General features: G+C 36.0%; 1 protein-coding gene across 1 annotated transcript in view; it reads left to right on the plus strand.

Annotated features, from left to right (window-relative positions):
- Positions 1-16,990, plus strand: part of LOC145995700 (A disintegrin and metalloproteinase with thrombospondin motifs adt-1-like) — a 69,759-nt gene extending 52,769 nt beyond the window's left edge. The window contains exons 14-17 of the mRNA XM_083132014.1: positions 1,556-1,659; positions 3,224-3,347; positions 14,770-14,945; positions 16,018-16,990. Of these exons, the coding sequence (XP_082988140.1) occupies positions 1,556-1,659; positions 3,224-3,347; positions 14,770-14,945; positions 16,018-16,260 (647 nt within the window). The 3' untranslated portion in view covers positions 16,261-16,990. The remainder of the gene's footprint in view (positions 1-1,555; positions 1,660-3,223; positions 3,348-14,769; positions 14,946-16,017) is intronic.
- The last annotated feature ends 137 nt before the right edge of the window (positions 16,991-17,127 follow it).

Below are 17,127 nucleotides of genomic sequence, written 5' to 3' on the forward strand. Positions count from 1 at the left end.
GTTTGTCATCAACGCTTCAAAAAGGAAACAAGTTGTGGTTAATGACAGGACAAACATTAAAATTATCTGTGAATTCCACGAGGCATTACCCGATGACACCATATGTAGTGTTATTCTCATAGGAGAAAAATCATATGTTTATGACGTAAGAAATGAGAGAGTCACGGAGCAATTCTAGAAGAATTACATTGTTTTAATATTAGATAAACAAATTGAGCCTGGTATCCAATTGAACTTAAACCAAAAGTAAATATGCGTGTGTGTGTGTGTGTGTATGTGTGTGTGGGTGTGTATGTGTGTGTGTATGTGTGTGGATGGCCTAGTTTTAAGTGTGGCCACAAGAGGGGCATATTTTTAACAAATTTATGGACAGCAATCTCTCAGAAGTGCCTTTTATAAGTGTAGCCTCATCAATCTGAGGGGGTCATACTTTCTGAGGAAATTCCCGAGGGCATTTTTACAAAAATCTTGAATTAGACAAGATTCCACACTTGAGCAAAAAGCTCATATGCTCATGTTCAGCTTGTTTTAAGTATAGCAAATCTGCTTGAGGGGGGGGTCATACTTTCGTGAGTTTATAGTACCGTAAATACAACTACTATCCAAATTACATATTTCACATGTAGCTATTATAACTAGACCTCGGATTTTTAGGATCTAAAAATTGTGCTTTTAGGTTCCTAAAATAGGCTACAAAAATCCTAAAATAGGTTCGAAAAATCCTAAAATAGGTCCTAAAAATCTTAAGTTAGGCTCGAAAATTCTTTAAGTAGGTTAAAAAAACTTAAAATAGTTTAAAATTCTTGAAAAATGCTGATTAGTTGTAGTCACCGGCAATGAAATGACATTAGAAATTTGCTATGGAAATCCACTCTTCGTCATATAGTTAGGCTAAAATATTTTTTCATGTTATCTACAGTCACTCCACAATTTTGTCTGTGAGGATCACAGACAAAAAATAATAAATAAAATCTTTCAACAAAAACATAGTCAGTGATGCAAATTTCAATGCTGAAATGTTAGTTTGCAAAGCGTGAATGCCACAAAGCACCGAAGTGACGTGAAAGTTAGCAAGGCAGCACAGATCAGACCACTTTGTATTGTACAGGTAAGAGTGGCACCAGACATTTTGCTTTGTATGAAAAATCACCATGGATTTGGAGGAAGGGATATCGACAGAGAGTACGTTTCTAACACGTTCGCCATTGAATTTTTTTGGGACCAAACAAAGCAAATGCCTCTGTGCGACGTAAAAATCCTGTAAAAATCTTTAAAAATATATAAAAACCTAAAAAAGGCTTGATTTAGGTGCATAAACCTAAAATAGGTTCTAACAAGGAAAATAGGTTTTTAGGTACTACAAAACTTCATCAGTTGTTGCGTTTTTTAACGAAACGCTGACATAACTTATTATTACTTACATACCTGTAAAGGAAACAACAGGTTAAAAACCTAAAAACCGAGGTCTAATTATAACGGAATATTTTCCAATCTTGATTTTTCTTTGGATGTGTCCTTAAAAATTGCAAATTGTTCTTGCTTGGTCATATTGTAGGATATCAACCAAGAAGAAGAACATGTGACAATCCAAAACCTGTCAATACCGAAGAAGGATGTGAAGGGCCAAGTTATGACGTCATATTGTGCAAGGATAATACGGTACGGATGCTTAATTATTGACGAAATTTCCTTCTTCAAGTTGATAATTGCATATTCTACATAGTTAATTGTTGATGTGGTGATTTAAACTATTATAATTAATATACCACATTACACGACACAAATGTTTTGAGAAACGTAATATAATATATTTAAAAAAAATAAAGGAACGGATGTAATGCGCGACTGCTTAATTGAAAATAGCTATATTAACGTTTGACAAATTATACTGAATTATTCGAAATTTGGATTGACCTACTTCACAATATTTGCAACTTTACTTAAACCCTTTTCGAGCAGGAGTTTCATTCTCTAGCAAGCTATTATGAGACAAAGCAGGAGTCCCGGGTTTGAATCCTGGTCTGGGCATAGTTCTTTGTGAGTGCCCCTTCATCAATTTCATCATATAATTACTCATGCTCATCGTCGCGATTAGCCAGAAAAGCGACACTAAATAACAAAAATCAAATCAAATCAAAACCATTATGAAACGAGAGAATTATTTAACCTTATCCTAATGCCGCAAATATAGGCAGGTCGTTATGATAACCAGTTCAATAAATCAGTGATAATATCTACAATACCCATGTGTAAGAATTTATAGAATATAAACTGACAATGCATATTATTATTATTATTATTATTATTATTATTATTATTATTATTATCTGTATATGTGTAATGAATAATTTTAAGAGACATCTATCTATCCCAGCAACTTAGTTCCTGCTCATAGACTTTAATGTTCTCTCTTTACAAATTTATTCTTTATCATTTAAAGCTCGTGAGTTGATTTACAAATTCCATACAACGTTGCGACATTTCACTTTCTTTATACATACGATTTATGCACCATCTGTTAGCAGTGTGAGTAAGGTGTTTTCATATGTTCGTTACTCTTCAGAACATATAGTGGATTTTTTTCTCTGTAGCAGCTCGATTATTTTTTCTTTCCTTTTTTACACATGGACTCTGAATTTTTACGATGCCGCGTTCACATGTCTCTTTCCTATACAGATGAAGCGATGACGAATATCCCCATAATATATCGACTAGAAATTGAATTTATTCAATGTTCTTAAGAAAAGAAACTGCAAATTTCAAAATTATTGATATAATTTGAAATAGTGTGCCATTCGTAAAGTTAATGTTCCCCGTGCATATAATACCGTACCATGAAGGAACATTTATGGAATGTGGGGGTAGGGCTCCCACACATTCTCGATCTCGGTCATTCTGGTGGTGATGTGATCAGCACCACTATCCGGTTATTCGTAAAGAGCGTTGAAAATTTAAATTTTGTAATTAAATGAAGTATTGGCTAAATGGTATTGGGTTTATGTTGCAATTTTGATACTGCATAAAAATAACTGTTAATTTTATACATTTTTCTCTTCTTATACCAAAAGAACTACCGTATTGTGATAATTGTAAAACTTATATAGGTAGTTACATGCTGGGTGCTATTTATAAAGTCTTAATATAGGATCAGCAAAATTTCAGGTAAAAACTATTGACGGGACTTTACACCAATAAATGTACCCCACTGAAATTTCTTTTACAGTTGTGCAAGAAAGGAAAAAGACGAGCAGTTGAAGATTTTGCTGGAGAGAAATGCAAAGGATTCAGCAAAGTCATCAAAGATCTTGACCAGAAGGGTGTTGGGTTGCAGGCCCCATATGAACAAGGTAAGGTAAAAGCAAATGATGATATATCTAAGTTCTTAGGAGCAGTTTACCCACTGTACCCTCTCGAGAATTACGTTGAATTTTCTATTAATCGATGCCTTACGTAATATAAAATTGGTTTCAGTGTGAGGAAAACGCAAATAACGGAGATATTTGATTCCAAAACCTGCCATTTCGGAGTTCTTTCGTCGCTATTTATTAGTAGAAGGTACCCTTAAATCTCTGTACCGCACTCGAGAAATTGAAATATTTTGCTTGGTTTATGAAGATAATGTTGATTATGAATGTTTTTCGTTGTTTTTAGCTCGCGGAAATGTGTAATTGTGAAGTAATACGTCTGTTACCTTAGCGTGAAGTAGAACAGCCAGAAGTCTTGGCGTAAGTGAATATAGCACCTAACACTACATTCTACAACAGCAGCATACAGGACGTTGCCTACCTTTTCATAAATGTATTTTAAAATGAAGTAAATCAAAAACGAAGGACGGAAAACTTACTAAGCCAAATGGAAGTGAAATTATCGTTATAAGTGGTAGATTTATTGGTGTTTATAATTTTGCGTAGTTAGGTTAGGACTGTTAGGTTTGGTGCTGATAGCAATTTTCGATTTTTTTGTTAAGTTAGGAATGTTAAGTTTGATTTGATGGTATGATATTTTCACCTGTTCTTTAGCTATTTGAGTGTGTGTGTATATTCCGGTTTTTACTAATAAAAAGCGGCGAAAGAACGGAGCCGTTTAGCCAGGGACGGCGATGGGTACGGGTGGGCAAGCGCCCACCCAAAAATTCCTATGACCACCCAATCAAATTCAATAAGTACATATACTTGGGGATAAATGAATGATTCAATAAATAAGTGTATTCTGGTGTTCATAACATGTATATTTTACTTGTGAATATTATCTATGCTAGAAATGTTCAAATATTATCAACTCATAAAAAGCAAATTTTGTCATTAGAAAGTGAAAGTAATTACTAGAGCTATTGAAACAAAAACTGTGATCAAATGAATACTGCCATGATTAAAAGTAGCTAGTAGGCTTAGGAGTCTCAAAATTATGCAAGGATCATCAAGATTAGATCAGAATTTAGGGTGAAATTGAGGACTGCAGCTCCGGGCCTCCACATACGTATATAAATCCCGGCCTGGGTATGGTTAAAATAATCTCCAAATAAACAAATAAAAACATAATCTTAGCGTTACTTCCTCCGGCAACACAATACATTATTTCGACTTTTAATTATTGTCATTAGAATAATTTAATCAAGAAGACTTGGGCAGACCATGAGACACGAATGGCAGAGGAAAGAATAGTTTACAGGATTCTTGTTGGAAAACCTGATGGTAAGAGACCAGTAGGTTGAGATGGACCTAAAGGAAATCGGTAAGGATGGGAAAGATTGGATTAATCTTGCCCCGGATAGAGACAGATGGAAGGCTTGTGTTGCTGCAGCCATAAAGCTTCGGGTTTAAGTATGCTAGAGAGTATAATATAGTCTTAATTAGCTCTGCATTGAAATTCCAGAAGTGTCCCTTTTTTATTTGATTACAATTTTTATATACCTGTTATCTTCAAATATCAATATGGTATGCGAAATATCAACTTTATATTCATTCTACTAATAAGAAGGAATCACAATAATCACTACAATACCGAAGTGAATAAATTTTAATAAACCAGTTATGTATGGAAAAAGCTACAGAATTATTCAGTTGCCAATGAGTGGCTTATCCTATTTAGAAATCCTCGTTCCACACAAATTTTGCCACATGAATCAGCCGAAAATGTCAACAAAATCTGTAGATGCAGCTGAAGTAAAGAAAGAAAGTTATGTCACGAAGTATCCAGAAGACGAATTTGTTAGTTTGTTCTTAAGCCCACTTTTATGCTCAGATAGGCTAATCGGGACTAAACCTACAGTTTAACGTGTAGTCCGAACCAGTGAAGAAAGGAAAGGAATGTCCAAAATGTGGCAGTGAATGTAAGCTACTCGTTAGAAGGAATGGGCTGTGGGTATATGCGTGTTCAAAGAAATGTGTATTATTATATTGTAACTATGTTTGCCTAATATGAGGTGTCGTGGATGCGTGGTGAAATTCAGGTACATTTTCCGTATCCTGGAAACGGATTTCTTCAAATTTACAAGTTTGGGGCTCCTTTGGGGGCAGGTGACTCCGGTCAATTTTTAGCATGCCTTTAACAGGGACTCTATAGAGAAAGCCGGGTAGCCGGATCGGAGCGGAGGCGGGGCCGCGGTAGGGGACGGTAGGTCAATTACCCCAGGGGTGGAGCCCGCAATCGGTGGGAAATTTGGACTCAAAAATTTCAATCGAAAATAATTTTTTGCTTTAAATTTCTACCGATTCCGGGCCGGATAGCCCCAAACCATTCACTGATAGCCCCACGAACCATTACAATTTTCTTCGTAAAACAATGCGAAAAAGTATAAAAAAAATAGATCACATGAGCTTTGTTCACGGGCATTTCTTGGGTTCCGAAGGTTGAAACACTGCATAACGAATGAAAATCGACAAAACACAAGCACGACGCGCGATTATGTAGGAAGGTGTACGCGCCATATTGCGTCTGAGGCAAGCGAAAAGACTACGAGAAAGAAGCACTCGTAATGTGAAAAATTGCAATTACTTGGATCAAAAAACGTGAATACACCATAAGGAATGTTCCGCGAAGCAGAAGTGTAAGTACGAATGTCAAACATTGACGATACGAAGAAATTATAGGTGTCCGACGAATAGTAAATTTTTACCAATGAGGAAAACAAGAAAAGGATAGGGAAAACAAGTAAGAGGAAAATCGGGAGTGTAAGAGATAGGGGGATACATACGTCTTACATACACATATCTTCTGCCCAACCTATCCAAAATTTCTGCGCCGCCCCTGCCGTTTACCCACCGTAGCCCCTCAAAAATTACATTGAAATTTGTATTAATCGATAGATTTTGGTGTTTTACGTAATATAAAATTAGTTCCAGGGCGCGGAAAACATAAATAACGGAGTTATTCGATCACAAAGTATGACCCGCGTATGCAAAATCTGCCATTTCGGAGTGCTTTCCCCGCTTTATATTATTAAAACACTCAAATAGCTAAAGAACACGTCAACAATAACTATTGGTACCAAACCTAACAATGTAAAATTATAGCTGCTGTTGTGAAATGTCGCCTTGGGTTATACATTCACTTGCGCGAAGCCTTCGAGCTGTTCTTCTTCACGGTAAAGTAACGTGCTAAGGTGACAGACGTAAATACTTCACAATAATACATTTCCGCGAGCTAAAATCAACTGAAAATGTTCATAAAAAAAATCTTCATACAGTATATCATAGAAAATATTTCACTTTCTCTAGGGTGAATAGAGGGCAAAACCATGGGCGGAGTTTGAGCTTTTGCCAGACTCTGGGAGAACCTGAGGGTTATTGAATATCCCCTAGTTTATAAGAGGTCCGGAGGCCTTCCCCCGGATATATATATATATATAAACAACTTAAAAACCCTGAGTTTTAGGCCTTTTAGATTTGAAAATGTTAAATTTCCTCGCTTAAGTAAACAAATATTAATTAGTATATTGGTTGTCAGTTTTAAAAGAAGCAAAACAGTACGATTATTGCATCTAGCATTTCATTAATTTGTTTATTGATACAATACTCGTATTACTTTAAGAAAGTTACGGTACAATAGTAAGCTTCAGAAAAATTAAATTGAAAAGTTCTTTTGATGCCTCAACAGTAACTGTTGACTCAACACAAAGTCATTTTACGTTTTTCTTTCTTCAAACTGTACACATCAATCAAATCGTCTAAGTTATTTTTTTAACATCATCTGATTCAGAGTATAAGATCCTTAAATTGTTCAATCTCTCTTGACCCATTTTGCAACGCAACCAGTTGTGGATTCGCCTCATAGCAGAAAATGTCCTCTCACATCCTCGGGAAAACATTCTTCAAAGGCGCAGTTTCAAACAAAAACCTGAACTTTCAATTACATTTCTTAAAACGGTCATTTCTGCCGTCAATATTGATGTGTCAATACCAGGAATGGAGTAAATCTCAATGAAACGTGCAGCTCCTTCTTCATCCAGACGAATAAATCTTTCACTGGCTTCAGAAACTTCCAAAGTTTCACCACTAAATCTTCTTTTCAGTTCGCCAATCAAAATATACAGCAATGGATAAAAAAAATCACATTTGTATTTTTTTCTTCCAGTTTTCTCCACTTTGAAATGAAAGTGAATGTGTTTCAGCAGATGTCTCTTCTCTGGTTCTCTGGCCAACTGAAGAACAAACCAGATAAGCATCTAATTTGTTTCATATCAGTCTAGACCGTTTTGGATTTGTACCTTCTTTCATCTCACCTCCACCTTCAAAAATGTTTAGACCTAATTCTTTGTCAACACCCTTTATTCCATTCCATTTTCTGTCCCGAGTGTTATCGTTTCGCTGGGACTCAAGTTCCTTAATCACTACGTTGGCTACACTGGAACTTTGAGCTATTGAGGTATCAGCTTTCTGAAGGGACTTGGATAAAACATTTATGAAGGGGAGATATTCAGAAAATACTGATAAACATGCAATGAAATCCAACTATTTTATAGCTGAAAGCAGGTCTTTTGCTTCAGGGTTTCTAAAATGTCTTAAATCAGACGCTGTCGAAGTGAGTACAGCAACAAGCGCAGGATAGTTTGTTATCATGTGTTATTTTTTAGTCTTTCTTAAGTTGGGAGGGCAGACCCCCCTGGCCCCTCCAGAACTCCGCCTGTGGGCAAAGGGTACCGAAAGAAGTCGGAGATAATAGGTTTTTACTTACGCGAGCCATACTTCGGGAGCAAATATCTCAGTTATATGTATTTTCCTTGCGTTGGAACCAATTTTATACGTAATACACCCAGATCTGTCGATTAAAAAAAATCAAAGTAATTCTCGAGGTGGGTCAACGGCCCCGTACCCTATAGTAAACGCAAAATTGGTTAACAAAAAGCTTTTATTAATCGATGTGATAAACCTTGCCGAAAAAAATATGTTGAGATCGGGCGTAAAAAACAGTTGACAGACAGACACGCTGCTACTCGTGAACAGAAGTGCGAAGGCAACAACAGTTGTATATTACTTAGTTTCGTCAAACTTCCTGCAACTACCGAAACAAACAACTGAATCTTGATGCATGTACAAAATGTTTTCGTGCACCCAGTAGGTTAATCAGTGTTATTTTAAACTTCCTACAACTACAACATTGCAAGTAAAAAGATCACGAATCACTTACCTTTCAAATGCTATCCAATTTGCCTGCTCAATTCCCCCATTGCAACACCAGCACGATCTTGTGTTTAAGTTTCCAAACAATGCTTCATTTTACAGCTTCGTTACTTGCACAGATGAAACAGTGTTTCTACGATGTCCAGCCATTATGTTGCACACACAAAAAAAAACATAAAACACTTATAAATTAGAAACATGCATTCGTGCAAAATACGAAAGTACTTAACAACGATAACGCTTTGACTTGTCCCGGCACTGCAATTCCAGCAACGATTGTCGTCAATACAGCAATGTTGCCAGTACATCACGCAAAAAAAAAAGGAACTATGGTAGCATGTGAATTGCGGCCTTTCGCTTACATTGGTTCTCCCATTGATGACGTGATTGCTGTAAGCACTATTCCCACACCGCCTATACGCCTTCATGGCGTGGTGCTATGCACAGGGGAGTACTTTACCTTTACCTTTACTATTCCATTACTGTATTTAATTATACATGAAACTTGGGTTTAATCTGAGAACTGTAGTCGAGGTACAGTATGAGTGGTAGTCAATACTTTACAAGTAGAGTTGAAAAAGAATGGATCGTTGGGTTATTCTTTGTTTTATAATTTGCAATTCAACCTATATTTACTATATGGTTGAGATTAGTACAGTGGAATACATATATATTACCAAGCAGATTGTCCATTTTCATTTTCATTCCTTTGTTCTCTTACTTCATACTTTCAGGGGTTGTCAAATACTTCGTTTGTGTTTTGTTGCAGCCCTTGAACCTCGCACCGCGTAAGACAAGGTGAATGACCGTGACTATGAACAATTTACGTGGTTTTCTTCCCATTCTATTTAATAAAATACTGTAGATTCCAGAGCATCTACGCGTATATCATCATGGTTTCTGAATCAAGAGTATATGATTACTCTGCAGAATTGTGATACGTTCAATATACAGTGCTTTTCACTGTCGAGTCGTCCTTGGAGCTGCGCCTAGAGCGCTGGGAAGTGAGAGCGCGTCTGTTGGCAAACTGGATGCAACATCCGTGTAACTGGAACCGCTAGCTATGTAATGAAATAAGCTAGTATAATTACAGTTACAGTTACAATTAAAATGAGCACGTACCTTGTTACAAGAGGTGTTGGAAATGTTGTCATCCTGCATTTACGGCATCTTTTTAGGAACTTGTCACTAGCTAACACGTATCAGTTCCTCTTCCGCAATTGCTTCAATTTCTCTCCTGATATTTTCTTTAAATTCTTCTAATGTATGGCTTCAGGTTTAAAAGCGTGGTAGCTTGCCACGCTGATGTCATGGAAATGTACAGTCTATTAAACAATGCGCCGGAGGGATTTTTGAGGAGTTTGTTTCAATCGTGCTCCAACGACGTCTAGTTTCTCCTCAATAACCACACGCCGTCTCACCCCTTCGCTCCTTATCAAGAACATACCCTATTTCGCTAAAATTGTTCACAAGTATTCGAACACTGTCTCTGTGTGGAACAAGAACATCTGGGTATTCTGCTGCAAAACGCCTTCTAACTTCCGTACAAGAATACGTAATGCTAATGACGTAAGAATCGTTCATAAAAATTCGTTGTTTTAAATTGTACGTATAGCGTGACATTATTAGACTGCAGAAATGTACCAGTAATACGTAAACTAAAACAAAACAATCTAAAATACTTGTGCAAACTAGACGCCAGCTATCTGGATACTGAAGCACTGACGGGTCAACGTTCAGCTGTGGGTCTAAATGCCAGCAAATGCGTTCTCATTGCCCGGCGGATAAACTCCGCTCCACTCACGACTCCACCGCGAGAAGCACTGTTGAAGTCTTAACAAGGTGACGTACATATTCCCATTATATTGTGTCTAAATGACCATAACATAGGCCTTTAAGAGACCAAGAAAATTAGATATTAGAGTTATGTGTGTGCGTGATAAATCGCTGCATTACTGTCTGGTACTTGAATTGTATCCGTGCAGTGACGACGCCAGAGGGTGGAGCGCCGCCCCGTCCGCCCACCCCAACTGAAGTTAATGAAATATCGAATAATAAGAGAGTTATAAGAGAGATGGTATAAGATTGATTACTTTTGCAACCTCAAAGAATTTAATTGTGAAAAGTACCACATTTAAACATAAAGATATCCATAAATATACCTGGTCTTCTCCAGATGGTAAAACTCATAATCAGATAGATCATATTCTCATTGATAAGAGAAGGCATACTAGTATAATTGACGTTCGTACACATAGAGGTGCTGACTGTGCCAGTGACCATTATTTAGTAATTGCTAAATTAAGACAGAGACTCGCAGTGATAAATCATAAGCAACAAAATCTAAAAGTTCTAAAATGTAATACAGGAAAATTTGCTGATGAAAGAATTAAGAAAGATTACAAAATTAAACTGTCAAATAGATTTCATGTTTTGCAGGATTTAAATGATGATGAAAATATAAATGAAACAGACGTAAATAAGAATTGGGAACACATACGTAATGCAATAGAATCAGCAGCTAAAGAAAGTATGGGATACCATAAACCAAGAAAAAGTAAGCCATGGTTTGATAATGAATGTCATGATCTAATAGAAATAAGAAATCAGGCTAGACTTAGGTGGTTAAATAACTCTGATGATACAAATCTAAACAATTATAATAGAATAAAGCGAGATGTTAACCGCACGTTTAGAAGTAAAAAAGAGATTACTTGAAAAGCAAAATTAACGAAATCGAAACAAACAACAAAAACAAAAATATCAGAGATTTATATAAAGGTGTAAATGAGTTTAGAAAGGGGTGGTAACCTAAAGTAAACTTGATAAAAGATAAAGACGGTGATTTTCTAGCTGACCCAAGCGATATTCTAAATAGATGGAAGAACTACTTTAATGACCTTTTAAATGTTCATGTAGGAGATAAATCAGAAGTAAATGAAGTGCACACAGCAGAACCTTTAGTTCCAGAACCTAACTTGACTGAAGTTAAAGATGCTATTAAAAGGCTAAAAAATAACAAAGCACCTGGTATTGATTTAATACCAGCTGAGTTAATTAAATTTGGTGAAAATTCGTTAATATGTCAAATTCATAAATTAATTTGTTTAATATGGAATAAAGAAGAAATCCATCAACAGTGGAAAGAATCAATAATTGTTCCTGTGTTTAAAAAAGGTGATAAAATGAACTGCAATAATTACCGTGGAATTTCTCTACTCTCAACAACATATAAAATATTATCTAACATTATTTTAACAAGACTAACCCCATATGCTAATGAAATTATAGGTGATTATCAATGTGGATTTAAACGTAACAGATCAACTACAGATCAAATTTTTCACATCAGACAGACACTTGAAAAAAAGTGGGAATATAATAAAAATGTCCATCAGCTATTCATTGATTTCAAAAAACCATATGATTCTGTCAAAAGAGATAAATTATATAATGTATTAGTAGAGTTTGGAATACCTAAGAAGCTTGTTAGCATGATAAAAGTATGCACCAGTGAAACGGAAAGTAAAATTCGTGTGGGTATTAATGTGTCTGACAAATTTACAATTCAAGATGGGTTAAAACAAGGAGATGCATTATCTCCATTGCTCTTTAATTTTGCCTTAGAATATGCTGTTAGAAAGGTAAAAGAAACTGACGAAGGATTAAAATTAAATGGTATGACTTATTTGTTAGCATACGCAGATGATGTAGACTTATTAGGGGATGATATAAATACAATTAAGAATAATGCTAAAATATTTTTCAAAACTGCTGAAGATATAGGTTTGGAAGTTAACAAAGAGAAAACTAAATATATGCTTACAGGCCGAAACCAAGTGTTAGGTAATAATCAAAATCTAATTATTGATAACAACTCGTTTGAACCAGTTTCCAAATTCAAATACTTAGGAGTAATATTAACAAATGAAAATTATATTAAAGAGGAAATAAAAAGTAGGCTTAATTCAGGAAATGCATGTTACTTCTCTCTTCATAAACTTTTGTCTTCTCGTTTAATATCTAGGAAAGTAAAAGTTAAAATATACAAAACAGTAATTTTGCCTGTAGTATTATATGGGTGTGAAACTTGGTCCCTTACATTGAAAGAGGAACATAAATTGAGAGTATTTGAAAATAAGATCCTTAGGAAAATATTTGGACCTAAAAGGGATGAGGAGACAGGTGAGTGGAGAAAGTTACATAATTTAGAACTACATAATTTGTATTCATGTCCAGATATTATTAGAATAATTAAATCAAAAAGACTTAGGTGGGCAGGCCATGCTGCAAGAATGTGAGATGAAAGAGGAGTTCACAGGATTCTTGTTGGGAAATCCGATGGTAAGAGACCTGTAGGAAGGCCAAGACGAAGATGGATGGACAACGTTGAGATGGACCTAAAGGAAATCGGTAGGGCTGGAAAAGAGTATATAGATCTTGCTCAAGATAGGGACAGATGGAAGGCCTGTGTTGCTGCAGCCATGAACCTTCTGGTTTAAGAAGTCTAGAGAGTTAGTTAGTTAGAAGAGGAAAATAAAAAGATTGGGGGAAAAGTTAATTTTTGGAGAACTTGAGGTAAGTTTGCAACACTTACAGTTGGGCTACGCAAACATAAACTCAGTAATACGCACCCTATACATTAAGTTGGCTAACTGAAGTAGTCCTGTAGGTCGAATATCAATGAAGAAACATATGTAAAGTATACATATTGCAATATACAGGGTGAATCAAAAGTCCCTGATCACCCCTTATAAAATGAAAGGGAGTGTAGATTGCAGCAATTGGCCATTGTAGTAATATGTTAGGCCTAGGGAGAAACTGTTTAATGCATGTCATGACAACGTCATGAGTGTATGTTTGGTGACCGCCATCTTGGATCCAACTTAATTTCTTTAAATGGGAAAGGGGGCATTTGGGGTATGGTTTTGGGCTAGAATTTTACTAGGAATTCAGTGGTGAAGTCAGATATATGAAAACTTTACGATAAGGAAGTTATGGGCATGACAGGCCACGATCTGGTAGGCCAAGAACTGCCACTGACGAAGGAACAACTACGGCAGTGCTAGCATCGTTTGCCAAGTCTCCGCAGCGCAGCACACGTCGAATGTCTGTGCAATGTGGTGTCAGTCATTTGCAGGGTGTTAAATATGGTTTAGTGGCACCTGTACAAGCTGCAGCTGCAGCGCAATCTCTCTGAGGACGACCCGTATAGGAGAATCCAGTTTTGTGAATGGGCTGTGGAGCAAATTCGCCAGGACCCACACTCTGCACTGCATATTCTGCATTCTGATGAAGTAAAAAAAATATCTGAATGAAGTTGGATCCAAGATGGCGAACGTTGTCACGACATGCACCAAAAAGTTTCCCCACAAGCCTAACATATTACTACCATGACAAATTGCTGCAATCTACACTCCCTTTCATTTTATAAGGGGTGGTCGGAGACTTTTGACTCACCCTGTATATTGCAATATGTATACTTTACATATGTTTTTTCATTGATATTCATCTTACAGGACTACTTCAGTTGGCTAACTTAATGTATAGGGTGCGTGTTACTGAGTTTATGTATGCGTAGCGCAACTGTAAGTGTTGCAAACTTACCTCAAGTTCTCCAAAAATTAACTTTTTCCCCAATTTTCTTATTTTCTTCTTCTTCTTCTTCTTTTTCATCATCATCATCTTCTTCTTCTTCTTCTTCTACAAATTTGGCGTGATGGGTCCCAAATGTACCTCGTTGGATTCTGTGTTCCATAAGCTTTTCAACGAGGTATCATTTGTGATTCTGGGATAATTAGTAGAGGGGTACAAAAGCAGCCAACATGAAGCTCTGCGATTTCATTCTATACTGTATTATACTATACTATAACTGGCATTATTTCGAAATCTGAGGGTGCAGGACACAAACCAATTTCAGATTCGTCTTCAGCAGCTCGAAAACTAAAAGGAACGCCTTCTTTCATGCAAAAAAAAATTCACGGTCGACCAGTGTTATACAAGGGAAAACAAGTATTTTGCTTATGTAATTTTGGACTTGTAAGTCTTTCGGGGGGGAAGGTGGCGGACCACCTGGTTCCCACTCTAAATACGCCGTTGATCAAGTGTGAGTTACTGCTAAATTTTACTTTACGCTTTCTTCTCTCTGCAGGTCGTTTGTGGATGTCGTGTGCCATATTCTGTCGTAGAAAGGACACGGGCAGCTTCTACACGCCCAGGATCGAACTAAACGACCTTGGTATGGATCCTTACTTCCCAGATGGAACTTGGTGTCATAATGATGGAAAGTATGACTACTATTGCCTAAAGCACCATTGCCTGCCTGAAGTAAGTCCTATTAGCAATTATACACCTTCAGTGAATACAGATGCTGATGTTTGCTCGCTGTCGTTTGTGGATTAGTGGTTAGCGTAACATGCTACAAAGCCAGGTATCCCAGGTTCGAATTATGGACAAATTTTTCATGTCCACTCACCTGATTCATTATTACAGTTGAAAAGCGCCATTAAATACTTAAATAAACAAAAATCAAAAGATACATTTTTTTAGTAACATCTAAAAAAACAGAGCTCTTTGAGACGAACTTGTAAATGTGAAATTTTATTATCCGGCCTCCGTGGCGGAGTGGTAAGCACGAAGTCAGGGGTCCTGGATTCCAATCTCAGCCTGTGCATGGCTGTTCTTTGTGAGGGCCCCTTCATCAATTTCATCATATCTTATTCATCGCGATTAGACAAAATTGACAGAAAATCGACGCTAAATAACAAAAATTAAATGAAATTTTATTCAGCAACAACACGTAGTCTGTCTACAGAATTGTTGGCCACAACGTGCAAAACAAAACAGTAGCATTAATTCAAAACTTCCTGTTTTTTCATTTCTAATGATAGCCTTTAGGTTACGTAATGTCTACTATAAAAATATCAGACTTATAATCTAAATGTGAGAATAATAGACAAAGTTGATTTATGATTAGACGTTGCCTCAGAAATTTCAAGTCGTCAAGCACTAATGCACTAAATTATTCCGTAATTTTCACTTAATAGACGTCATCGACTCTATAAAAATACTAGAGGAAAATGTTAAAAATATATGCACATGTGTGATGCATGATTATTTCTATGCAAAATTACATAACTTTTTGTTGTTTGTGAACGTTACAGAAAGAATAGCAAAATATGTTCAAGAAATTTTAGAACTTATGTTTAATTTTATCATTGAATTCATAAAAATAATTATCTCCTTGTATGTTATTTAATTCTTCCATCATATTTTTTTAAAAAATAAAGTGTTGCAGTTATACACATGAGAAACCAAAATTTCCACTTCAGATCAAACATGAAACTGCCTTACAATTCTTGGACATGATTTTCTAACACCAACATCTTCCTTGTTCCAGAATTTCAAGTTTGGTCGAGGGATCTTGATGAGTGAGGATTTATCCCTGTTACAAAACGCTTTGCCGAAAGGATTGCCAATCCCGGAAGACCTCATGAAATATTTAAGCATCGGGTCAGATGGACGTCCCCTGTCCACGGACCTCAACCCTAAAATTTCTGAGAAGACTGGAAGTAACGAAGATTGGTCAGACAAGGATTACCTCGAACTTCCCAAAATGTCTGCAATCTCAGGGAATTACTAGATAACATTCAGGGAACTGCTATGAGAATTCGTATTATACACACACAAACAAACTCACCCCACATATGGGTATGTGCAGAATTGTGTTTAAAAGCAAGATCTATTTTTTAAAAAACTACAATAACCACGCCTTCAAATATTGTAAATGTAATTTTATCACATCTTAAAGTAAATGTATTTCTTGCTTTTCTTGCACAAACCTTTCATTTCACTAGTATAAGGAGAACGACAAATAAATTAATGTTTAGTCTGCTACTTTTTCGAAGATAACATTGATCGCTTCACATATTATAACCTGTTTAAATAATGTGATACATGGAAATAAAATTGCAATAGGCCTATTCGGCAAATACCAAGAAACGTAAATCAAATTGTGAACCCCTTCACTTTGTCATCGTTACATAAATGACAAAAAAATCTAAATCTATGTCAAACGAATTTTGTTTGGTTTGTTTTCAAGCAAACTCTGCAAATACGTGGTATTACTTAGCTCATTCTTCCCTTTACTCACCTACACGCACTCTCTCTCTCTCTGTCTCTTGTTTTTATAAAACCTTAAACAACTTTCATGTTATTGCTAGGACTAGCATGAATGTCGCCGATTTGTACACGAGACATTTAATAATTATTATATATACTCATATATCCATATTTGTATTGTCATTTAAAATTTTATAAATGATTTATAGGAAATTTTATACTTTTATATATCTCTATAATTTCAATATAACCGTACTATAGATAGGTAGATTGTAATATTTTAAAAGCGTACTAAAGGCTATTGTACAAGTAGCTTTGAAATAATGGAGTCCGAATGCTTTCTTCAACATCCATAATAAAAAGGATGGAGACAACTTCTGGATAATAT

The sequence above is a fragment of the Lepisma saccharinum genome, chromosome 1 (genome assembly GCF_977018435.1).
Source record: "Lepisma saccharinum chromosome 1, izLepSacc3.1, whole genome shotgun sequence".
NCBI classification, from domain to species: domain Eukaryota; kingdom Metazoa; phylum Arthropoda; class Insecta; order Zygentoma; family Lepismatidae; genus Lepisma; species Lepisma saccharinum.